The sequence below is a fragment of the Poecile atricapillus genome, chromosome W (genome assembly GCF_030490865.1).
Source record: "Poecile atricapillus isolate bPoeAtr1 chromosome W, bPoeAtr1.hap1, whole genome shotgun sequence".
Classification (NCBI taxonomy): Eukaryota; Metazoa; Chordata; class Aves; order Passeriformes; family Paridae; genus Poecile; species Poecile atricapillus.
The window spans coordinates 29,465,847-29,489,619 of record NC_081288.1 but is presented as its reverse complement, the minus strand read 5'-3'; the positions used below and the strand labels follow the sequence as shown (position 1 = coordinate 29,489,619).

Genomic DNA, 23,773 nt, shown 5'->3' with positions numbered 1-23,773 from the left:
TAGTGTAGTCTTTGTGATTCTTAAACAACTACAAAAGGCAATGGATAATATAGGTTTTTTTTCCACAATCAGTTACAGATTAATGAAATATTAATCCAGAGCTCTGTTCTGTTCAGCATATTACACCATCTTCCAGCAGGTATCAGTATTGATTGAATCCTTCCTGGTTCTTTAGGAATGACCTACGGCCTACCTCTCCCCTTGTTAAAACTCAGGTTATCACAAAGTGCTCTAGTTTCTGTCATAAAAGTATTTCCTTATTCCAGTGATTGCTGTAAAATGCACATGTAATAATTCGGTGGGTTTTATTTAGAGTGAGAAGAGGATTCAGAATTTAGAGGCTTTAGCTAAACCTTTGTGTAGCCATATTGTGTGAGACACATTAAAAAATCCAAACAGTAACATGGTTTAAAATTCTACTACTTTTAGAGAAAATATAAAAGAAGATAATATCATTTGGGAATGAAGAGCATGATTACTAAACTGCAATACTAGTCCTTGCAAATCTTAAATTACCAGAGATAAAGATAAGTTCCATAAACAACAGAAGTTTAGGAGATTGCTTTCTTTTACAAAGCTGCAGTTTTGTAACCTAAGGTTTTAAAAGACTATATACTTCAAAATAAAATGGAACACGGTAAGCAAATACCTTGATTTACTTAATAATCGGCAGAAAAATTCGTATGGAAAACAAACAAAAAGAAAACACCCCACATAGGGCAGCAGAGTAACTTTGCCTCCCTTGTACTGAATTTCCAGGAAGACAAAATAAACCAACTGTATGTTCATAAATCTCCAGATAATAACAAAATCGCTTATGTTTCTATAAAAAATGGAATAGGAGATTGTACGAGACACTATTTCACTAGACTTTAGCGTTTTAGTAGGTAAAACACATGGTCAAAGGAACCGGTTCTTAATCCATATTCAGAGCTGAAAAAGGAGTTTGTGTTACTTCCTCCTCTTCAAAATCAATTTAAACTTTCGAAATAGCTTCAAATCGTCAGATTTCAACTTCGACCCCAAGAAAACCCTCTAAAGAATAAGACTGAGTCGTTGCTGTGGCATTTATGTCAAAAGGAAATTTTTAATTTGCAAGGAAAAACAAAAGTTTCTCCCTTCAGAGGTCTCTCCAGCAGCAGCACACGGGATTTATCGCCTCTCCTTTAACTCAAATCGCGTGTTTGCCGCAGGAAACTCTCCCGAACGCAAGTACCTGCTCTTCTCCCCCCTCACCGGGGAAATCGGGCGATTTGGTGGCAGAAATTCCGAGGAAAATACACTTTTGTTAGTCCAAAGAAACACAAATCGAGCACACCGAAGGGCTCCCCGGCCGTGCAGCGGGGCGGGCTCTGCAAGCCACCAATCACCGCTCGGCTCCGCTCTAAAAATACGAGCATCTGACCCGGGCCAGCCCAATTGTGTTCGCCTGCTCCGCAGAGGAAGTCGCCGCGATGTCCGAGACCGCTCCCACCGCCGCCCCCGATGCGCCCGCGCCCGGCGCCAAGGCCGCCGCCAAGAAGCCGAAGAAGGCGGCGAGCGGCTCCAAAGCCCGCAAGCCCGCGGGGCCCAGCGTCACCGAGCTCATCACCAAGGCCGTGTCCGCCTCCAAGGAGCGCAAGGGGCTCTCCCTCGCCGCGCTCAAGAAGGCGCTGGCCGCCGGCGGCTACGATGTGGAGAAGAACAACAGCCGCATCAAGCTGGGGCTCAAGAGCCTCGTCAGCAAGGGCACCCTGGTGCAGACCAAGGGCACCGGCGCCTCCGGCTCTTTTCGTCTTAACAAGAAGCCCGGAGAAGTGAAAGAAAAAGCCCCCAAGAAGAGAACGGCTGCGGCCAAGCCCAAGAAGCCGGCGGCTAAGAAGCCCGCCAGCGCTGCCAAGAAGCCCAAGAAGGCGGCGGCGGTGAAGAAGAGCCCCAAGAAGGCGAAGAAGCCGGCGGCTGCAGCTGCCAAGAAAGCGGCCAAGAGCCCCAAGAAAGCCGCAAAGGCAGGCCGCCCCAAGAAGGCAGCGAAGAGCCCGGCTAAGGCGAAGGCGGTGAAGCCCAAGGCAGCCAAGCCCAAGGCGGCCAAACCCAAAGCGGCCAAGGCAAAGAAGGCGGCTCCCAAGAAGAAGTAAATTGTACCAGGAGAGTTTTGTTTTACATACTTTGTTATCCAACGGCTCTTTTAAGAGCCACCCACACTTTCCCTAAAGGAGCTGATGCACCGAGGTCGTCCGTAACCTGCAGCAAGGGTCCAGCAATTCGTAAGTCGTCAAGAGGTCAATTGTGTCTTGTGTTTTTTGTTCCCTAGGATTACCGAAAGAGAGCCTAAAGAACGCGGTAGAGCGCGGCGGCTTTAGGGAAGTGTAGACATTTGTTTTTCCTCCGGGTGATTACTTTGACTACCGAGAAACGATGTTTTGTAATGATTTGATATAAAAAAAAATCGCGGATGTATGTTTTTTTTAATATATATTTTGTAACAAAATAATGCAATTGCCAGGCACGCTACCACTGAGCCATGTCTAATCTATTGAATTATTTCTTATAAAGTATCTCCGTAAATGCCTTTGTCTGTTTGGGGGGAGGAGGGGAGGGTTTCTTTACAGACACAAAAATAGGCCTGATCTCTCCCAATCCTTTTGTTCCCAATGAGAAAGAGCTTTAAGTGTTGAAAAAGCCCGCCCTGCTCAAGGATTGGCCAGCGAAAATCCCGGCCCGCTTCCCTTCCCCCTCCCTTCCCCGGAGACGATTACGCCTCTTATCGCTGGAACTGTATCAGCCACTCGGAGGAGAAAGAGGCGGAAAAGGGGGGAGGGACAGGAACTCTCAACGAACAGAGTCCCCTATGTTCTCCGAAAGAACTTAAACGGAAAACATCTCATACCTGGAAGAACCTGCATGGGGAGGAGGACGTTTTGGCACGACTTTGTTAACGAAAATATGAAAAACGTCGCTACTATATCCAACCAAAAAATAAAAAAAATAAGTTAAAACACGGGTTAAGTAGTTAACACGGAAGTGCTTTCACTGTTGTTTAGATAACTCAGCTCTCTTAGGACCTTGTGGGTGGCTCTGAAAAGAGCCTTTGGGTTTCTCTTGGTGAAAAGTCTGCAGCCTTTGTTCTTCGGTGCTCACTTGGCTTTAGCCTTGTGGCTGTCGGTCTTCTTGGGCAGCAGCACGGCCTGGATGTTGGGCAGCACGCCGCCCTGCGCGATGGTCACCTTGCCCAGCAGCTTGTTGAGCTCCTCGTCGTTGCGGATGGCGAGCTGCAGGTGGCGGGGGATGATGCGCGTCTTCTTGTTGTCGCGGGCCGCGTTGCCCGCCAGCTCCAGGATCTCGGCCGTCAGGTACTCCAGCACGGCCGCCAGGTACACCGGGGCGCCGGCGCCCACGCGCTCCGCGTAGTTGCCCTTGCGCAGCAGCCGGTGCACGCGGCCCACGGGGAACTGCAGCCCGGCCCGCGACGAGCGCGACTTGGCCTTGGCGCGCGCCTTCCCGCCCTGCTTCCCGCGCCCGGACATCTCGCCTCGCTCGCTCGCTCCCTGCGGACAGGAACGCACAGCACAGCGGAGCAGACACTCGGCGCTCCCCCGCTCGGCTCTCGCTTTACTATCTCGTCCCTTCGCTGATAGGCTGAGAAGTAGGTCTTGTACGGGGAGCCAATGAGAAGGCGAATCCAATTCTCACCAATCAGACGCGACTGCTTGGGAACGATGACATCTTTTTCTGGACTGACCAATGAGAATGCGCGCGGTCAATGCTGCTCATTTGCATAGAGCAGCTATAAATATGTGGCGCACAGCCGTGCTCCTCACTTCGCCTCTGGGTTTATCTCCGAACACTTCCGTGGTTTCGGGAGTCAAACCATTGCTGCCATGCCTGAGCCGGCCAAGTCCGCCCCCGCGCCCAAGAAGGGCTCCAAGAAGGCGGTGACCAAGACGCAGAAAAAAGGCGACAAGAAGCGCAAGAAGAGCCGCAAGGAGAGCTACTCGATCTACGTGTACAAGGTGCTGAAGCAGGTGCACCCCGACACGGGCATCTCGTCCAAGGCCATGGGCATCATGAACTCCTTCGTCAACGACATCTTCGAGCGCATCGCCGGCGAGGCGTCGCGCCTGGCGCACTACAACAAGCGCTCCACCATCACGTCGCGGGAGATCCAGACGGCCGTGCGGCTGCTGCTGCCCGGCGAGCTGGCCAAGCACGCCGTGTCCGAGGGCACCAAGGCTGTCACCAAGTACACCAGCTCCAAGTAAACGCCTGCTCAAAATATCCTTTAACCCAAAGGCTCTTTTAAGAGCCAGCCACTTTTTCAATAAAAGAGCTGTGCCGTCAAGTAAGAAACCTTAGAGTTATTGTGCAATCCTTAACTCACACGTTTTTTTTTGTTTGGGGTTTATTCTAGTTTTTTAAGATTTTTTGGGTTTTACAAGCTGCCTAATTATTTTGTTAAAATTATTATTTTCATAAAATACTCTTTAGTTTACTGCATTAATGAACGTTTACGAACAAATATATTTGTGAGTGGTTTTATATTGCTGGGGGTATTGGGCTCTTTTTTAAGGTGATGCTTATTTTATGGTTTTCAGAATTTTCTAACGTTATATATAAGCAAAACCTTACTATTGCATGTTTCAATGTTTCATGTGTTGATGCAGATGTAGTTATAATACAGATATTTAATTTTTTTATCAATATCAGTGTCTTCAGGGAATTAGCAGATGTAATGCGTTGTAACCGAAGGAGAGAAATCTTTCTGGAATTTTCTGGTAAGGACGGAATTGAAGTTCCTAGTGGATACTCATCCATTAATAAACAGCATTGGTATAGTAAGATCTACCACTTGATGGCGCTCAGCCTCTGGTTTTTGGGGGTTGGGATTATCTTCGCAGAAGTGAGAGATGAGTACAGCGCACTATAAAATAAGAGAATTTATGTAGCGACAAGTGACATTTACCTTAACCTCTTGCAAATAGCCCTGTGATAACTATAACTTAGAAGTACTTTCTAAAATCTCCTTTCTTTCCCATTTGTCTTTATACTTCTATTGTAAATGTGATTTTTTTTACAGTGACTTGCCTAACTTCTCCCCATGACTGCTTTATTTATTTGCTTTATCATATTTGCTCTCCTTGCAAATAAGAAAACATGTGGAGATTATTTTTTTTTTTTTACTTATCTGACTTTTTCTGCATTTATCTCTCACTAGTTGTAATAAAACCATTAAATACAAAGAAACTAGACCCTCTGGGCTGGCTTTGTAAACTACCACTTTATTACATAGCTACTAATTAGGCTCAAACTGCAGGCCTTCTGAGTCACTCCCTGTCATTCTTGGATATTTACATACCACCATAGATGCAGATCAAAACCATTATCACTTTCAAACTGCATCTGAATAATCCTAAATTTCCACTGTATATTCTGAACTTCTGAAAATACCTAATTCATACAGAGACCAGTGTTGCTGTGGGAGCAGACGCGACACAAAGCAGATCCGTAAGAAACTTCATCCAAGATTTTATTGTGCCTGTACACAGCATTTTTATAGCCTTCTGGCCTTATAGTGCACCCCATTTAATTTGCCATCACCACACCACCCCTCAAGTCCACTGGTGGAAGCACTGTTTTGAGAAAGTATCCCCAAAAATCCAAAATAGAGATGGATCTTGTTTTTCCATGGTGTTTTTCTCAACACTGATGTTCTTTGTTTTCCTCTACCTTTATCTTCTTTTTCTTCTTCCCATGGACACACAAGAATCCTGCTGTCTTCTTTCTGTTAACTCTTTCATCTGACCCATCTCAGCCACAGTTCCCCGTTTTCTTTGTATTTGAGCAGCAAACACAGCTGCCAAGGATTTCTGCAGGGCCCTTTGCAGAAATCCAGGCAAACAAGGGAGATACAAAACAAGATTTATAATCACCAGCAACATTGACAATCCGATTCTTAACCATGCTTTTAACCATACAGTGATGCCCCACCCTACAAAGAAACTACTTAACCATTCCCATTATTCATCCACCCATAAGTGAATAACTCTTTCTTTAAAGTCTAAACCACTCCTGTGACTTAATTTTTTTAAATCTTGTGAATTCACAAACACAACATATCCTGATGTATGGTCTCAGCCAGTGTCATCCACATGCTCTGCTTTGGCTGTAGGACCATCCATCCTGTTCATTTTTGCACGCTCTAGGTAGGGCTTAATACAGAGAGCAGGAACCCAGCCAGGGCCATTGTCTGTCAAAACACAAACATATCCCCTTCCCCAAGTTATTAATTCCATGGGACCAGACCACACTCCAGTAAGTAAATCTTTAACCCACACCTTAATATTTCTACCAAAGTCTGCTTGTTTAGAATTCAGAGAGGAAAAATGATAGAAAATAGGAGACAACTGTGAATCAGGCAAGGGACTTTAAAAGTTTAAGACATAAACTGCCTTATCTAATCTCTCTTGAGGGGGTTCCTGTTGCATGCCCCCTTTCTGTTTTTCATTTTGGAGCTTAAGAATGCCATGAGCTGTTTCAGTGATTGCTTGGCCCGTAGAGGCATGCGGGATACCTGTAGAATGATCAATGCCCCAAGCACAGAAAACCATTTGCAGTTTTTGAGAAGCATAGGCTGGGCCATTATCTGTCTTTATGTGTGATGGAGCTCCTAAAATAGAAAAAGCATGACAAAAATGATGAATAGCATCACGAGCTGCTTCTCCTGTAAATGATGATGCAACCATTGCATGAAAGTGTCAATTGTGACATAAACCTACTTAAAACTACCAAATTCAGGTATTCTGGTAACTCATTACAGCATTTACCTGTTGCAAATCACACAAAAGTCTCCATTTCCCTGATTTATTTCATTTATTTATTATTTATAAAAAAAAGGGGGTATTCCATGGGCTGAATGATTTTTCAGTATGTCCAGCTTGCAGCTGCTCTGCTACCAATTCTTGCAGGGCAGCAAGCTTTTCAATAGTGAGGTGCCATTGACTCACCCAGACAGACCATGTCAGGGCCTGGATGTTTAAGGCCCTGCATCCCAGTAGCCCCTGCTAAAAATCCGTAGTGATTTTGACACCCCACTGAGATAAGCAATCTGCCCCCCCACAAATTATGTTGGGAACTAACAACGTAAGGCCTGATGTTAGGCTTGTTGGCCATCAGGGTGTTTTACATTAATCTCAATGGCAGACAGAGCACCTGTAGTTGAACCACCCCGTTCAATAATTCCAGAACCCTTTTGTGTAAGAGGCCACATCTGAGGCCAGTAAAGCTGTGAGATTATAGTTACATCTGCTCCTGTGTAAATCAAACCTGTTATTGTTATAGTCTCTGCATGATGTCCCTTGGCTGTGATGACACATGTTCTTTCCAGACATTTCTCTGGCACTTTCTGAGTCCAAAATACTCGAGGTGCTCTTGTAGATCTAAAACCTCCAGTGCCACCACTCCGGTTCACTGTATTTGGAATACAACTCACAAAGGGAACAAGTTGAGCAATGCAAGTACCTTTCGGAATGATAACAGGGGGTTCACTAACAGATAAAATAGCATGAATTTGTCCCAGGTAATCAGCATCAATAATCCCTAAAAGTACATAAATACCTTTAATAATACTGCTTGATCTCCCTATCAAAAAAGCACTCAGCCTGCGTCCTATGGGACTATAGGCATCATGAGGAACTTTGCATATTTGTTTTATTGCAATACCTACTGTGTACACGGTGGGTATATCTATGTATTTACCTCTGTGGAGCCCCTTATGGCCCCTGAATATTGTCCACAAATTGACAGCTTTTCAGTGCTGGGAGAGCTTGTGGTTGTTGTCCCCCCACACTGCTTTGTGCTCTTCTTCCAGTTTCCCTGCAACAGCTTTCTGTTTGCATTGTTTAGTGTAGTATCCAGATTTACCACAATGATTGCAAATAGTCTTACAGCTCAAATTTGTTTTAGCTTTCATCTTTTGCTCATTATTTTTTGGGCCTTGTGCCATTCCCCGTCCTTGCTCTTTGGGAGCAAAACATTTGTGTTTTGGAGGTGCCAACTCCATTGTTTTAATTACAGCACTGATGCCTATTTGTTGAGCCTGTGCCAAAACCAGAGGATCCCACTGGGCCTGTAACTGTGGGTCACCAAAAGGCCCAGTGCCCATCAAGGCATCAACTCCCACCCCATGACAGGGGTGTTGCTGTGGGAGTTGCATATTGTTTAAGGCAGCACTCTCGACTAACTCCCTCCACATATCTTGAAATATATCATACAGTACAGGTTCAAACAAAATCATAGCAAGGTGTCTTATATCATGTGGAGCAAGCCTATAAACATTAATAACATGAATCAATCGCATTACCTCAGGAGAATTAACACCAAATTGGGCGACCTTTGACAGAAGGGATCGAACAAATCCCCAGGAAAATGCTTTATGTGTATAATTCTGTCCTGTGTTAGGAGTTGCTTTGGGAGCAGGAAAGGCTGTGTGATCATTACTAACAACATCTGTATCAGCGCTCGGTGCATTGGTCGTTGCTGGCGCACCTAGTTTTTCTATTAAGTCCCCATTACACATCTCCATTGCCTTTTCCTTGACAGATTCCCAAAACTGGGCAGGGTCGAGCGGCATCACAGACACTTCACAAGGAGGTAAAGTCCAAGAAGCAGCAAGCTTAGATCTACTACAAGATTTCCGAGAGGCAGATCCACGCTTCTGGACAGAGTTTCTCATCTCTGGCAATTCATCATCTTCTCTGTCAGAATCAGGTAGCGGAGGAGAGACTCCCAACAGCTCCGTTCCTTCATCTGACTCAGAAGAGAGCGGGGGGGCAGACGGCCGGGCTTGTGTCTCTCCCAAGGTCAGCTCTGCTAACTGCCGGGCAGGAGGAAGGTATCTGCGCCTCGCATTTAACTCCTGCTGTGCAGGAGAAGGATACAGCGGTTGTACGCGGTCTCTCTGAGACAAATATCGGCGGGTATTGCTCCGTGGCCGCTCAGTCCCCGCATCAGCAGAGCCTGACGAATCCCCCACGGAAGCGACTCCTGCAGGCTGTCCCCCAGGGAGGGGCACAGCAGCAGACCGAACCTCAGCCATCTGTTGTTGCCCACCAGCTCCCGTGCCTTGCCCTGGCTCTCGTTCCACCTTCTGCTTCATCCTCCACTCTCTTAAAACATCATAAAGCTGTCTCCATGTCGTAGCTAAATTTACAGCTGCTTTGTCCCCTTGCGAGATCACATCCCACAGTCTGTCCCCAACGGCTTTCCACCATCTAACAGAAAAAGCTGTATTTACATCAGTGCCGAAATTTTGGGATTTAGCCCATAGTAACATGCTACGAAGAGCATCATCTGTAATTTTAATGTCTTTGCTTTGAAGCAAAGCTTTCCACGCAGACAAAACTGTGCTCTCTTCTCTTGATAAGTTCGAGCCCATTTTCCTCTAACTGATGGCTCACCTGGTAAATATGCCAGATGCCAGAGGCCTCACCGGTCTGTGCTCCCCGTGGCCCACTGGAGCTCCAATTCCGGATGCCAAATTCTCTGGGTCCGGAGCCCTTTGGCTGCTCCCCTCGCTGCTCTCTGGGTCCTGCAGGGCTCTGCTCCCCCCGTCCGTCCCCACGGGTCTGTTGTGTTCCACGTCACCAGACGCCGCTGTGGGAGCAGACACGACACAAAGCAGATCTGTAAGAAACTTCATCCAAGCCATTATTGTGCCTGCACACAGTGTTTTTATACCCTTCGGACCCCATATTGCACCCCATTTAATTTGCCATCACCACACCACCCCTCAAGTCCACTGGTGGAAGCACTGTTTTGAGAAAGTATCCCCAAAAATCCAAAATACAGACCTTGTTTTAACGTGGTGTTCCTTGCAGCACAGATGTTCTTTGTTTTCCTCTACCTTTATCTTCTTTCTCTTCTCACGGACACACTGGAATCCTGCTGGCTTCTTTCTTTTAACTCTTTCATCTGACCCTCAGCCTGCTGTGGGCCTTCTCCAGACCACAGAATCACAAAAGCAAACTTTCTAGTATTGACTTCCACATTCTTTGGTAGTACAGGTAATGAGACAGGCACCAGGTCTCATAAATCTGTCACCTATTACCTAATAAATGTTCATTTCAGTTTGAAGGGTTATGGGGACTTCTCAGACTGGATTTCAGATATCCAGTGGGAAGAGGCATTCTCCAAATGTAACTGGAATAGGAAAATGTTGTTTTGCTTGAAATGATGTTTTGAAATGAATCTTGAAATGGTGTTTTGCTATCTCTCCAAGTGCTTAAGTGCAAACTCTGAAACATAGGTTGCTTATTCTGAGTGCCTGTATATATCTAGTACCTTAAAAGACTAATAAACCATTGTGTATTCCAGTCTCTAGGCTTTTTCAAGTTTTCCTGGGTCACTACAAAAGCACAAAGTAGTGCTCATATTTTGACAGTTGAAGATGGTCACCAGAAGAATTTTTCTGTGGCTATTCTGTAAAATCAGTTGTGTAAAAATACCCCAGTGGAAACTACAGCTACCATGGGAAAGCCCTGCTGCCTGATTTAAAGTTTGAGCTCAGTGATGCCTTTTGGCTTACCAGCTCATAAGTGTTTGTTTTGCCTTTCCTGTGTTTGTGTGCTCCATGCTGCACCCTTCATTAGAAGCTGTCACAGAAATTCAGAGGATTTTTTTAATAGATTGTTTCAGTGTGTGAAATTATTTCTAGGCCTATGAAACCCTTTCCTAAAAAGAAAACAAAATGTTGCTGATTGATTCTTTTAATTTCAGTATGAATGATAAGGCAATATTAGGGGGGTATAATGTGACCACAGCATTTGACATCAGATCTGATTGTAACATAACTCATTTTTCTAACAGGGCTGAGAACAAAGTCCCTGAACTGACAAAGAGCTACTACCATGGAAAAATTTTGAACTTGTTTTCACCAGAGGTAAAACTGGTAGGATTTAAAGCTCAGCAAAAAAAAAATCTTAAAAATTTCATACCACAATAGGATGAATATTCAAAACCACTAGTTCAACTACTGGGAGTAGAAAATCATATGAAAGCTTATTATTCCATAATTCATGTTCTTTACTGTTCTTTCCTATTTATTTCAGAGCAGTCCTCTTTGTAAAGACACCCTACCTAGATGACATCACCCAGCACCAGTAAGAGGGCATGGTGTTCAAATACATCACCCTGGTAGAGCAGGTATTATTGTTGCTGCCACCAAACCATGAAGGAACTAAGCAGATGCCCCCTCTAACAATTTTCCTGCCCTAGGTTCCTCTTGGAAGATCAGTTTCCAATTCATTGAGTAAATAGTTTCTTTATCCAGTATGCAGAGCAGATAGAGCTGAGTGCCTTCAAAGAGGAACCCCCTATAGCAGATTGCAACCCAAATTATGTCTGTGACACCCATCACCCAATCCCCAAATCCAATAATTTCATTCTTGATGGTGGTCCCTTGACATCATATTGAGTTTTTTGGTCACAGGGCTGACCTCCTTCTGAAGTTATCTCATTATTTGGTTTGGTTCCCTGGCCCAGCTTTATTCTGCTTCTGTCTTACCAGTTTCAGCTTGTTCTGTGTTTGTGATATTATTTTTATCAAAAAGTTTACACTGCCATCAGCTCATGTGCCCTAGGGCTCCAACTTGTTGATCATCCAGTGCAAAGTTATTAATCCAAACAATTCTCAGATTTGAGAAGTGCTTGAACACAATCTATAAACAGGCCCTTCATATTGTCTTTTAATCTACCTTCCATGTTTGCCTTCAAAACATCTCTTGATTCACAACAGCTGAAATATGGGGAATATTCACACCTGGTAATACAAACATTTTTGTCAAAACCTTTTTTATTTTATCAGCACGCAACTTTTTGCATCTCAAATGATCAAAGTGACATTACAGTTAAATCTTTTTTTTTATTATTTGTAGCAAATAACCAGAAAAAAAAAAGAATACTTAAGAACAACACAACCAGTTACAAAAATTTCCCCTATTTTATTTTTACTAGAAAAAGAAAGTCAATATCACTCCTGGGAGAACATATATCTTCTCTAGACGAACATCCCCACAGTAAAATTTATGTTTATTCATCATGTTTAAAAAAGAAAACACTCTCTCTTTTTATTTCTGCAAAAGTGAAATACACCATCTGGGGAAACGTGTATCTGTATTCTCTAGTTAACTGAATGAACAGTGAATCAGAAATGAGAAACAGATGCCAAACACTTGGATCAAAAGGTGAAATCACAGACTCTGTAGCAATTTTCTCCTACTTCTTGGAGTTTTGTGGGATTTTTGAAGGTTTTTGATTTTGGTGGGGTTTTGTTTGGCTTTTTTTAATGCTTGTTTTGTTTTTATTAATGAAGTAAAGCAATATCTGCTCTCAAACCTGAAATAATTTCTTTTAATGGCCACAGAATATAATTACCTGACACCCAAAAGAAAATATTTCAGTGTTAGTTTCTCAGAGGCTTTCTTTCCCATTTTAAATAGGAGATATTATATTTGAAAACAATTACAGTTGCAGGAGAAAATATTAACTGCAGCTAGGGAAAAATATTTGGTCTTACACTCACCTTGATGTAATGTTTTTGGCCAGTGGTGAAAATCTGCCCAAGTTAGATAGTAAAAGAGAAAAATTGAGACTTCAGGTTCCAAAACTTGGTCTAAGGATTATGCCATTCACAGAACAACCCAGCTCAAGACATGACACAAATATCTCACTGGAGGGCTGAAGGTAAATGGGAATGCAGCTGGGAACTTCTCTCTTCCCAGCTCACACACCTATGGGGAAGGAAGAATCATCACAGGGAGCAGAGGCAGCTCTTTCCTCAGGAACTGAGGTCACAGAGCTAGAGGCCTATGTAGGTGGAAAGGGTGTTGTCAGTTAGATTTCTTTCATGGCTACAAAGAACTGAATTATTTGACTGCAGTGCTATCAAAGAGGTTGTTCCAAAAGCATTCCTTGTCAAAAATTATAGAAGGTATCGTTCAAAAAACTTCATACTTTCATTTTTAATTGAAAATCTCAGGAAGCAATTCTGAACATAATGCATTTTACAACTAGAAAATAAGTAGATTGAAAAGGGTTGCAGAACAGATCAGAATTTTAATCCCACATAAAAATCCACAGCCCTTTTGTGCTTGTACTCCTACTTATTTTACATGAGGATTTTTTTACTTGCAAAGGTCATAGGAAAATGGAAGAAATAATTCCTGAAAGAAGAAAGCACACATAGAGTGTTACATCTGAAATGTGAACTTCAAACAGATGAAAGGACATTGACCTCCTTTTGTGCAGTATCAGAACTGTGAAGAAATGCACACATCTCTGGTATTCAGCATCTTTTCCTTTTGTGGCAAATAGCAGCCATGCAACAATAAACAATCTGAACACTCCACATGATCAAGTTTTGGTTGCTTTTAGTTTTTTTCCTTATGCTCTAGGGACACAGCAAGGTTATTCCAATTAGAAAAGAGGACAAAAATTGCCATGAGAATGGCATAACTCCAATCCTTCAACACATCAAAATACATGTTTAAACAGAGATGCCTCTGCCCGTGCTCCCTGCAGCAGCAGACTGGACAGATTTCATCACAGGCAGACCTGGGTGCCCAGACAGCTGAGCTGGCTCAGGATGCCAAATTTATCCTGGTCTGTTCTACTCTACATTCAGGGGCTTTTGAAATCACTGTTAAAACCCCCATGAAAGAAGTGAAAAGGTCACATTTCACAGGCATATGCAGCTGCTGGAGTTTTAGCCTTAAGTGATACTTACATGTCACTCGAAACCTCATGAGATGTGTATGTGTTGTACTTCTGACTTACCACAGCAGCTCACGTTTCTCAGCAGGAAATGGCATGGGATAAAGAACAAGGGGAAACACCAGGAAACTGCAAAGGAGCTGGGATTAATTTACAGCATTTATCTGAACTGAATAATGTCTACTTTTCTGCTTCACCCTACAACCCTGACAATGGTAAAGTAAAAAATACTTTAACTGAAGGCTGGGGTGAAACTGAAGAGGAAACATCTTGTTCCTGGATTTAAAAATCCAGGGCCGTTCTCTATCCTTCCAGAAGATATCCAAGCCTTTTCATTGCCTTTCCCTGCTTCTCCCAGGGGCCACTTGCAGCTCAGGGTGTTGGTGGAAGCCACAGAGTAGCACAACCTGTTGAGCTCCAAAGCTGAAACACCCCCATTCCCACTGGGAAATCCTGCTCCATCCTGTGTTACCCCGCCCTGCCATTTCCCCTTGAGAGGAATGATGGATTTGTCTTTACAAACAAGCTGCGGGTCTGCTGATAGATGAAACTAGCACTGAGAGATAAAAGGAACAATTAAGGGGATGGATTCCAGTGATTGATGAATGGAAAAGGATTACAAAGCCTTGATAAACAAACTGTAGGTTTGCTAGTAAATGGAATTGGATATTGAAAGTTGAAAGAGACACTGGGGAAACACCATAAATTCCATAAGAATTAAAAATTAAGAGGGAGGGTTATACATTCGAGGGGAATCTTATGTATCAGGCATTCTGGGAAATCTGTACCTCTCAAGTACCTCAGCCAATGGGGAAAGAGAGAGGGACTTGTAGTTGGGAAATAAAGATAATTTAGAAATTGAGATAAAAAAACTGAGAGACCCCAGGGGAATGCCCCATGGCCTCTCCCCTTTATTTGAATAAAGTAAAAGGACTCCTCTGTCGCCTTTTTGGACATAAACCTCTGGTGTTTGTGGATTAATTTTCCTGCCACCCTCCTCCCAGAGGCGCATTAGTCCTTAAATCACCATCCCTGATCCCAGGACAAGGAGCAGGAAAATATCAGCTTGTCAAGGCCTGACCAACAAATACAAAGGATTTCGTTGTTGCTGGAGAAATGATGGTTCCTGGTGGGAACCATCCACTCTGTTACTCACCTCCCACACTCCCCCACTGCTGTATTTATGCAGCAATGGGATAAATCAGCTTCAGCCCAGCTCTCCTCCTTAACGTGCCCAAATCAAACTCCAAAGATTAAATTGCAAAACGCACAACTAAGGGGAAAAAAAAAAAACCAAACAACCACAAATTCGTATGTGATTCCTTTATTTTAAGGCACAGCCGGGAGCCAGAGTGAATCCTGCTGTTCCAAACTGCGCTCAGACTCCTTCCCTCAAGCACAGGGGGTGGCAGGGGGAGAGGGAGGTGAGTGGGGGATGCGCCATCAGTGGGCAGCATTGGGGGGGTTGGTGATGCCCTGCCCAAAAATCTGTCCACTCAAAGTTGTTAAGTGCTCCCATTTTCACCTTCCTCTCCCAGTCTGGTGTTGCATAAACAAGTTATTGTCAAATATCCAGAAGGCCATCTGTGCAGATCAAAGGAGGCTGCCCGTGTTCACACCAGCTCTTTTAGGAAAGACATTTTCAAAGTTGTTCTGCTCTCTTAGCCCAATTTTGGTAAACCACATCTCTAAAGCATTTTCACAATAGTGTCTGGCTGCAAAATATACCTTTGAGGTCCTGCAGCCCTTCATAATTTAGACTTCACGTAGCCCTATCTTTATTTTCTGGCTTTATTTCCCACGTTTGTAACTCAATACTACAACTACATAATGACTAAGCACATTCTTTAGCAGAAAAAAATGAGGGGAATGACAACAATAATTGTTAATTACATATCTTTTCCTGACTATTACCACCGTACACTTAATACCAGAGAATTCTTTTGTAAGGAAAAGAAACCCACAAAATCGTTCTGTTGGAAGTTTCTTGAGATACAAACTGGAATTTTATTCCAGTCACACAACATAGAGATGATGCACACACGGTTTTTCTTAGAAGTCTTTCCCATTGTTTTCTAGAATCCAATATGCAGAGAACAATTTTATGTGGGACAAACATATGTAGACCTCCTTCCCCTGTGGAAGGGTGAGCTTATCGCTGCCTGTTTTAGGGAAATTAAATTCAGTGAACACCAGGTCACAGATGTTAGTCACATCTACTTTTCCCTATACTGGAGGATGGAGATGGGGAGAGACATGGTCATGTTGAGAACTGCTCCTGTTGCTGCAGCACCACAAACTGCAAGGCAAAGACTCATGAAGCCAAGAAGCTGCTGGCTTCTGCAGCCATGAGCAATAAGGACAAATAAGCCAGGAGGAGCCCAAATAAAGCCAGAAGGAAATTGGAAGCCAGCAGGACAGCACCAGAGAATTAAAAGGAACACTGTGACCTGCTGTAATAGCAGCAGCTTTTCTAAGACTGACTCACTTTCTCCCAAAAACAAATGCCGGCTCGAAACTGCCCGTATCACAGGGAGAAGAGGGCGTGGATCCAGTGATCAGTGCCACAAAAACGAAATCGAAAGAGATTGTACTCTTTCCAGTGTAACGCAGTGACCATCACAGGTAACGTATTGGCACATCACATCAGGCCGCTCCTTGGGAACACTGGCAATTCGTACCTGCCTGAAACCTTTCCCAGTGCTCGATAATCCTGCTAAGGAAAGCCGGTGGGACAGCTTCATGAGCGAGTGTTGAAAGGCACCAAAAGTGGAGCAATCAGGAGCCCGAGGCTAGGAACACGCCTTCCGTTGACAAACAATCTGTTCAAGGTCACTGCCAGAACCACGTTATACTATTTAGGGGATTAATTCTGCAAGTTCTACTTTCCCATTCACCCCTCTGAAACACGATGGTACAACAGTGACTACCTTCTCCTTAGTACTCTTAAAGGAAACAGGAACAACCCAGATTGCTAAAGAGTCTCTAATGTTCTCCTCTAACAAGTACTGAACAGAGCACTTACAGCAAAGTCGGAGCTAGCTGACCAGGACAAGTGATATTCACACCACTATAAAACTCCTAGTTCACATTGTTAGCACATTGAAAATATCAATACATCAGCCAAGAAAAAAAAAATAAGAAATCTAAAAAGGCATGAAATCACAAAAAATCACGGTGAAAAAAACCTAAGTTGTTTTAAGAAAAACGAAACTAGCAGTAAACAGTCTCGGTCAAGAAACAGGGAGAAGGAAATACAGAAGAGGGAAATTAAAGAAAATACAAACTTACGTATCTGTCTCCTTCCAGTAGAGAACTAAAACAGCAGTGACACAACCCTTTATGACGAATGTGGGCGGCTCTGAAAAGAGCCTTTGTTTTACGATGAGCCACAAAAAACATTTACTTGGCTTTAGCCTTGTGGCTGTCGGTCTTCTTGGGCAGCAGCACGGCCTGGATGTTGGGCAGCACGCCGCCCTGCGCGATGGTCACCTTGCCCAGCAGCTTGTTGAGCTCCTCGTCGTTGCGGATGGCGAGCTGCAGGTGGCGGGGGATGATGCGCGTCTTCTTGTTGTCGCGGGCCGCGTTGCCCGCCAGCTCCAGGATCTCGGCCGTCAGGTACTCCAGCACGGCCGCCAGGTACACCGGGGCGCCGGCGCCCACGCGCTCCGCGTAGTTGCCCTTGCGCAGCAGCCGGTGCACGCGGCCCACGGGGAACTGCAGCCCGGCCCGCGACGAGCGCGACTTGGCCTTGGCGCGCGCCTTCCCGCCCTGCTTCCCGCGCCCGGACATGGCAGCGACTTCAGCGGCACCGGCAGCAGCGACAACGAACTTAGGAAAGCCGGGAACACCGAACGAACGCTGAGCCGGAGCCCCGCCTGCATTATATACAACTGGGCCGGAGCGGCAGCGCCCGTTCTGATTGGCCGCGAGAGAGAAGTCGCTCCACGGCCAATGGGAGAGCGGCTCGGGTCGTGGCCAATAGCGAATCCCGGCGCCCCGCGCGGAGCCGAGGGCCAGCCAATCGCGATGCGGCGCTGCCGGCAGCGCTGCTATAAAGGCGGCTCCCGAGGCCGAGGCGCTGTCGTGAGCTGCTGGTCGCTGTGTCCGGAACGAGTGAGGGACCTGTGGTTGCTGCCATGCCTGAGCCGGCCAAGTCCGCCCCCGCGCCCAAGAAGGGCTCCAAGAAGGCGGTGACCAAGACGCAGAAAAAAGGTGACAAGAAGCGCAAGAAGAGCCGCAAGGAGAGCTACTCGATCTACGTGTACAAGGTGCTGAAGCAGGTGCACCCCGACACGGGCATCTCGTCCAAGGCCATGGGCATCATGAACTCCTTCGTCAACGACATCTTCGAGCGCATCGCCGGCGAGGCGTCGCGCCTGGCGCACTACAACAAGCGCTCCACCATCACGTCGCGGGAGATCCAGACGGCCGTGCGGCTGCTGCTGCCCGGCGAGCTGGCCAAGCACGCCGTGTCCGAGGGCACCAAGGCTGTCACCAAGTACACCAGCTCCAAGTAGGCGCTTGCTGCGTCCTTCACCTGATATTTACAACCCAAAGGCTCTTTTAAGAGCCACCCACCTTCTCAGAAAAAGAGCTTTAATTTCTTTATTTCAGCAGAATTTTTTTTTCAGTGTATTCTGTGCCTTATGAATGACTGTTTATTCCCAAATATCGAAAACAACTTTATTTAGTTAAGTAATGCAAATATAAGACCCTACTTTGATCCTATTAGGTTTTTTTTTAGGCTTGCATATTGTTTTCCTTACTGAGGAGCCCTTCTATTTACTGATAAGCTTTCATTTTTCCTCTTATGTAGGAGTTGCTTCAATTGCCAGGCCTTTCAAGGGCACCTTCTCTGTGCCATCCACCTCCTATATACTGTAAATCAGCCAGTCCTTTCTGAAAGGAGGGACTTCAAAAAGTTTGGTGTTTTCCGCCCTCGGTTTCAACCGTGGCCTCTACCCTCTCATATCTCTCACAGACAGATACCATGTATTTCAAAGGTGCCTTCTTAAATTTATTTATAGGGAAATACTTTTTTCTCTTTTTAACCGTTTTATAGGTCTTCCCGATCTGAAAAATAAAATTTAAAACAAATGCCTTAAAATATTAATAGAGCATTTACCTATGAATTCATTTTATTAGTTGAACACTTCTAACAACTTGCTGACTGCTTGAGAACTAAATAGCATAAAGTGATTTCTTAGTCCCTGCTGCCCCCTTATGGGTGTTCCCAGCTTTTTTTTTTTTTTTACTAAGTCTCATTATACTGAGCTCCTGCATAATAAAAATTATTTTATAAACCCCTGTAAGGTTCTAAATTTCATTTGCATTAATCCTCGAGGCTTTGCAGACAGTAACGTGTTTCATGAACAGTAGGTGAGGGCTACAAAGTAAGGAATGAGAAAATGCAAAGTCTCAAGTATTACGGATTTTACATCCCTGTGACTGTGCCTGAAGACACAGCTCTTAGCAAAGAGCGAGTACATAAACCACTGTGTCTGCAGTTACCCCGGGAGAAAAAGGTATGCACTTTAAAAATATACCTGGCTCCAAAATAGAGGTAAAAGTCCTACAGTTCATCACAAGCCTTACTGTCTTACTTCAAAGTATCAGGAAAAAGAAACCTTAAATTGTAAGAGCTCAAAAATTATATATAGATACGTTCCTAGAAAATAAAGGCTCCCCCCTCTAACGACTAAAAATGTATTCATTCCATAGCAGTGCTACAGCTCCTTTAATTGTGCGTGTAGTGGCTCTTAAAAGAGCCTTTGGGTCCGTGTGAGTTGCGTTCGTGCCTGGCCGGGAAGGGCTGCGGCAGGACACTCTTCAGGCGCGCTCGCCGCGGATGCGGCGGGCCAGCTGGATGTCCTTGGGCATGATGGTGACGCGCTTGGCGTGGATGGCGCACAGGTTGGTGTCCTCGAAGAGCCCCACCAGGTAGGCCTCGCTGGCCTCCTGCAGCGCCATGACGGCCGAGCTCTGGAAGCGCAGGTCCGTCTTGAAGTCCTGCGCGATCTCGCGCACCAGGCGCTGGAAGGGCAGCTTGCGGATCAGCAGCTCCGTCGACTTCTGGTAGCGCCGGATCTCGCGCAGCGCCACCGTGCCGGGCCGGTAGCGGTGCGGCTTCTTGACGCCGCCCGTGGCCGGCGCGCTCTTGCGGGCAGCCTTGGTGGCCAGCTGCTTGCGGGGCGCCTTCCCGCCCGTCGACTTACGCGCTGTCTGCTTCGTGCGCGCCATGGCCCAGCCCCAGCACAAAGCCGATCGCCCACAACACACCGCACAGTGCGCCAGCGGCCCCGCGCCCCCGACATTTATAACCCGCCGCCCGCTCCCATTGGCCGCCCGCGCGGCACCGCCCGCCTGCCATTGGACGCTTCGCTCGAGCCCGGGAAAAGGCCCCGCCTCCGAGCCGGGAAACGCGCCCCGTGCTCGCCCCGGCCCGGCCCCTTCCCGCAGCCCCTTGCCAGGCGGGGGAGGGGCGGCGGCGGCACCGCAGCGAGCGCTACGGCGCGCTCCCGCTGCCCGACCCCTCTTTCTTTGCAAAGCCGCTCCACCCGTGTCTCGGCCCGGCCTCGGCACCGCTGGCTAAAGCTGTCGCCGCCGCCGCCGGCCGCCTCCTTCCCCTAGGACTCGCGGCCCCTTCCCGCTCGGCAGCCGCGTTCGGTCGAGGGCGGCGGCAGAAAGGCGGAAGGCGCAGGCGGCAGCCGACTTGCCCGGCCCGGCCCAGCTTGCCCCGCTGCCGCCCCGGCCCGGTGGCAGCGGCGCGTCTGTGGGAGGGGCGCGTCTCGGTGAAGCGCGGGTTGCGAGGCGCGAGCGGCACCAATCAGCGGCGCGGCGGGAGGCGCGTGAGGCGGCCGGGCCCGCCCGTGGGGAGGCTCCGCGCAGTCCTCACTCAGGTCGGACCGAGCGCGGCAGCGGCCCCGGCCCTGCCCGCCCGCCCCCAGCGCCGCCCGCTGCTCGGCGGCTGAGTCTGTGCGGAGCGGGGACAGAGACGGTGGGGAGAGGGAGGCAGACGAAAGCCGGGAAAGAGGCACACTTCGGACCCTGTGCTTGGTGCTAGCGACTGTGTAGATCTGCATTTTGGGGACGAAAACGCAGAGCAGCGTTTCGCCTTTTTTCCCCCGGTCGCTTATGAAAACGCAATTTGCGGGTAATGAAGGGGAGCACGTATCCATCTCGGATCCTTTTGCTTCTAATTAAAGAACTGAAAAGTAAGGCCACAAGGTCGTCTGGAACTGCCTGTGCCTTTAATGCCTCCGATTGAGACTTCCGTTAGCGTAGCTCTACCGGAAAACACGACGTACCGGCGCTCAGAGCATTGGTTTTGGCCGTTAAGACCAGCGACAGCATTTCCTAAGCTGCTTCCCTTACACTGTAAACATACACGGAAAGAAGGTTCCTGAGACTTTTAAGAGAATTAAGGACGCCGTCAGGTTCGTTGAAGCAGATGCAGGACATAACCGTCTACCGCGAATACTGCAAAACCTACTTTCCTTGAGTTCTACGGTACCATTACAGCGCAGCTACACATTTCCCCCCGCCCTAGGCATCCCCTTCGGAAACAAAAAAAATAATGGGACAATAAATCGGACAGGTAAACACTCGCATCAGCATCAGCTCTTTTGCTGAAAAGGTGGGTGGCTCTTAAAAGAGCCTTTGGGTTGTAAGTATCAGGTGAAGGACGCAGCAAGCGCCTACTTGGAGCTGGTGTACTTGGTGACAGCCTTGGTGCCCTCGGACACGGCGTGCTTGGCCAGCTCGCCGGGCAGCAGCAGCCGCACGGCCGTCTGGATCTCCCGCGACGTGATGGTGGAGCGCTTGTTGTAGTGCGCCAGGCGCGACGCCTCGCCGGCGATGCGCTCGAAGATGTCGTTGACGAAGGAGTTCATGATGCCCATGGCCTTGGACGAGATGCCCGTGTCGGGGTGCACCTGCTTCAGCACCTTGTACACGTAGATCGAGTAGCTCTCCTTGCGGCTCTTCTTGCGCTTCTTGTCGCCTTTTTTCTGCGTCTTGGTCACCGCCTTCTTGGAGCCCTTCTTGGGCGCGGGGGCGGACTTGGCCGGCTCAGGCATGGCAGCAACTACAGATCCCTCACTCACTCCGAACACAGCAACCAGCAGCTCACGACAGCGCCTCGGCCTCGGGAGCCGCCTTTATAGCAGCGCTGCCGGCAGCGCCGCATCGCGATTGGCTGGCCCTCGGCTCCGCGCGGGGCGCCGGGATTCGCTATTGGCCACGACCCGAGCCGCTCTCCCATTGGCCGTGGAGCGACTTCTCTCTCGCGGCCAATCAGAACGGGCGCTGCCGCTCCGGCCCAGTTGTATATAAAGCAGGCGGGGCTCCGGCTCAGCGTTCGTTCGGTGTTCTCGGCTTTCCTGAGTTCGTTGTCGCTGCTGCCGGTGCCGCTGAAGTCGCTGCCATGTCCGGGCGCGGGAAGCAGGGCGGGAAGGCGCGCGCCAAGGCCAAGTCGCGCTCGTCGCGGGCCGGGCTGCAGTTCCCCGTGGGCCGCGTGCACCGGCTGCTGCGCAAGGGCAACTACGCGGAGCGCGTGGGCGCCGGCGCCCCGGTGTACCTGGCGGCCGTGCTGGAGTACCTGACGGCCGAGATCCTGGAGCTGGCGGGCAACGCGGCCCGCGACAACAAGAAGACGCGCATCATCCCCCGCCACCTGCAGCTCGCCATCCGCAACGACGAGGAGCTCAACAAGCTGCTGGGCAAGGTGACCATCGCGCAGGGCGGCGTGCTGCCCAACATCCAGGCCGTGCTGCTGCCCAAGAAGACCGACAGCCACAAGGCTAAAGCCAAGTGAGCACCGAAGAACAGAGGCTGCAGACTTTTCACAAAGACAAACCCAAAGGCTCTTTTCAGAGCCACCCACTTCTTCCTGAAGGAGCTAAATTCCTATGAAATATCGCAAACAATACTATAAGTGTAATGGCTTCTGGGTTATTTGTTGTTTTATACATGGTATCAGTAATTATTGTAGTAATTACCCTCTAAATGGTGGCAAATTATATTTAAAAATATTGACCTTGTGTTAACTATTGGAAAGGGTATTTCTAAAGCTGCCATTATCCCCAACTCCTCACACTATAGTATAAATACACAAACTCATGATTTCAGCACTTTTAAAAGACAATGTGGGTGGCTCTTAAAAGAGCCGTTGGGTTTAAATGCAGAGCAAGACTTCCTCAGCAGCTTTACTTCTTTTTAGGAGCCGCCTTCTTAGCCTTGGCCACTTTTGCCTTTGCAGCTTTTGGCTTGGCTGACTTGGGCTTCACCGCCTTCGCCTTAGCCGGGCTCTTCGCTACTGCCGCCACTTTCTTGGGCTTGACAGCCTTTGTTACTTTCTTTGGGCTCTTGGCCGCTTTCTTGGCCGCCGGCTTCTTGGCTTTCTTGGGACTCTTCGCTGTCACCACCTTCTTGGGCTTCTTGGCGGCGCTGGCGGGTTTCTTAGCCGCCGGCTTCTTGGGCTTAGCTGCAGTTTTCTTTTTGGGTGCTTTTTCTTTTGCTTCCCCGGGTTTCTTGCTGAGGCGGAAAGAGCCGGAGGCACCGGTGCCCTTGGTCTGCACCAGGGTGCCCTTGCTGACGAGGCTCTTGAGCCCCAGCTTGATGCGGCTGTTGTTCTTCTCCACATCGTAGCCGCCGGCGGCCAGCGCCTTCTTGAGCGCGGCGAGGGAGAGCCCCTTGCGCTCCTTGGAGGCGGACACGGCCTTGGTGATGAGCTCGGTGACGCTGGGCCCCGCGGGCTTGCGGGCTTTGGAGCCGCTCGCCGCCTTCTTCGGCTTCTTGACGGCAGCCTTGGCGGCGGGGGCCGGGGCGGCGGGCGCTGCCTCAGCAGCGGGAGCGGGCGCGCTCTCGGACATGGCGGCGCTGCGTGGACGCGGCTACGGCGGCACCGCCGGCGCCCCCTTTTATAGCAGCGCGGCGGGCGCTGATTGGTCCGCTCCGCCACTCGCCCCGCCCCCTGCCCCGCTCCCCGCCGCCCGCCCTGTGTTTCTTCCCTGGCAAAAAAGTGGAT

The 23,773-nt window shown here is 47.9% G+C and overlaps 8 protein-coding genes and 1 long non-coding RNA gene across 9 annotated transcripts; 4 read left to right on the top strand and 5 right to left on the bottom strand.

Annotated features, from left to right (window-relative positions):
* The first annotated feature begins 1,429 nt into the window (after nucleotides 1-1,429).
* On the top strand, nucleotides 1,430-2,394 carry LOC131592374 (histone H1.01). Its single transcript, XM_058863845.1, has one exon. It carries the CDS (start codon nucleotides 1,455-1,457, stop codon nucleotides 2,112-2,114), a length of 660 nt encoding a protein of 219 aa, XP_058719828.1. The 5' UTR covers nucleotides 1,430-1,454; the 3' UTR covers nucleotides 2,115-2,394.
* A 594-nt stretch (nucleotides 2,395-2,988) lies between these two features.
* Nucleotides 2,989-3,559, bottom strand: LOC131592375 (histone H2A-IV). Its single transcript, XM_058863847.1, has one exon. It carries the CDS (start codon nucleotides 3,501-3,503, stop codon nucleotides 3,114-3,116), a length of 390 nt encoding a protein of 129 aa, XP_058719830.1. The 5' UTR covers nucleotides 3,504-3,559; the 3' UTR covers nucleotides 2,989-3,113.
* A 104-nt stretch (nucleotides 3,560-3,663) lies between these two features.
* On the top strand, nucleotides 3,664-4,313 carry LOC131592376 (histone H2B 1/2/3/4/6). Its single transcript, XM_058863848.1, has one exon. It carries the CDS (start codon nucleotides 3,858-3,860, stop codon nucleotides 4,236-4,238), a length of 381 nt encoding a protein of 126 aa, XP_058719831.1. The 5' UTR covers nucleotides 3,664-3,857; the 3' UTR covers nucleotides 4,239-4,313.
* Nucleotides 4,314-5,323: 1,010 nt separating this feature from the next.
* Nucleotides 5,324-7,979, bottom strand: LOC131592377 (uncharacterized). The gene is made up of 3 exons (XR_009280592.1): nucleotides 7,300-7,979; nucleotides 6,548-6,643; nucleotides 5,324-5,853 (listed from the first exon to the last, which is right to left on the bottom strand). It is a non-coding gene; the product is annotated as an uncharacterized LOC131592377 (long non-coding RNA).
* Nucleotides 7,980-17,126: 9,147 nt separating this feature from the next.
* On the bottom strand, nucleotides 17,127-17,560 carry LOC131592336 (histone H2A-IV). The gene has a single exon (XM_058863764.1). It carries the CDS (start codon nucleotides 17,533-17,535, stop codon nucleotides 17,146-17,148), a length of 390 nt encoding a protein of 129 aa, XP_058719747.1. The 5' UTR covers nucleotides 17,536-17,560; the 3' UTR covers nucleotides 17,127-17,145.
* A 158-nt stretch (nucleotides 17,561-17,718) lies between these two features.
* LOC131591760 (histone H2B 1/2/3/4/6) lies at nucleotides 17,719-18,310 on the top strand. The gene has a single exon (XM_058862796.1). It carries the CDS (start codon nucleotides 17,883-17,885, stop codon nucleotides 18,261-18,263), a length of 381 nt encoding a protein of 126 aa, XP_058718779.1. The 5' UTR covers nucleotides 17,719-17,882; the 3' UTR covers nucleotides 18,264-18,310.
* A 3,016-nt stretch (nucleotides 18,311-21,326) lies between these two features.
* LOC131591365 (histone H2B 1/2/3/4/6) lies at nucleotides 21,327-21,827 on the bottom strand. Its single transcript, XM_058861945.1, has one exon. It carries the CDS (start codon nucleotides 21,822-21,824, stop codon nucleotides 21,444-21,446), a length of 381 nt encoding a protein of 126 aa, XP_058717928.1. The 5' UTR covers nucleotides 21,825-21,827; the 3' UTR covers nucleotides 21,327-21,443.
* A 296-nt stretch (nucleotides 21,828-22,123) lies between these two features.
* On the top strand, nucleotides 22,124-22,630 carry LOC131591362 (histone H2A-IV). The gene has a single exon (XM_058861942.1). It carries the CDS (start codon nucleotides 22,172-22,174, stop codon nucleotides 22,559-22,561), a length of 390 nt encoding a protein of 129 aa, XP_058717925.1. The 5' UTR covers nucleotides 22,124-22,171; the 3' UTR covers nucleotides 22,562-22,630.
* An 85-nt stretch (nucleotides 22,631-22,715) lies between these two features.
* On the bottom strand, nucleotides 22,716-23,681 carry LOC131591360 (histone H1.11L-like). The gene has a single exon (XM_058861940.1). The coding sequence runs from the start codon at nucleotides 23,616-23,618 to the stop codon at nucleotides 22,953-22,955; it is 666 nt and encodes a 221-aa protein (XP_058717923.1). The 5' UTR covers nucleotides 23,619-23,681; the 3' UTR covers nucleotides 22,716-22,952.
* Between the last annotated feature and the right edge of the window lie 92 nt (nucleotides 23,682-23,773).

Coding starts and splice junctions, on each gene's coding strand:
- LOC131592374 (XM_058863845.1), top strand. CDS start 1,455: ATGTCCGAGACCGCTCCCACCGCCGCCCCCGATGCGCCCGCGCCCGGC.
- LOC131592375 (XM_058863847.1), bottom strand. CDS start 3,503: ATGTCCGGGCGCGGGAAGCAGGGCGGGAAGGCGCGCGCCAAGGCCAAG.
- LOC131592376 (XM_058863848.1), top strand. CDS start 3,858: ATGCCTGAGCCGGCCAAGTCCGCCCCCGCGCCCAAGAAGGGCTCCAAG.
- LOC131592336 (XM_058863764.1), bottom strand. CDS start 17,535: ATGTCCGGGCGCGGGAAGCAGGGCGGGAAGGCGCGCGCCAAGGCCAAG.
- LOC131591760 (XM_058862796.1), top strand. CDS start 17,883: ATGCCTGAGCCGGCCAAGTCCGCCCCCGCGCCCAAGAAGGGCTCCAAG.
- LOC131591365 (XM_058861945.1), bottom strand. CDS start 21,824: ATGCCTGAGCCGGCCAAGTCCGCCCCCGCGCCCAAGAAGGGCTCCAAG.
- LOC131591362 (XM_058861942.1), top strand. CDS start 22,172: ATGTCCGGGCGCGGGAAGCAGGGCGGGAAGGCGCGCGCCAAGGCCAAG.
- LOC131591360 (XM_058861940.1), bottom strand. CDS start 23,618: ATGTCCGAGAGCGCGCCCGCTCCCGCTGCTGAGGCAGCGCCCGCCGCC.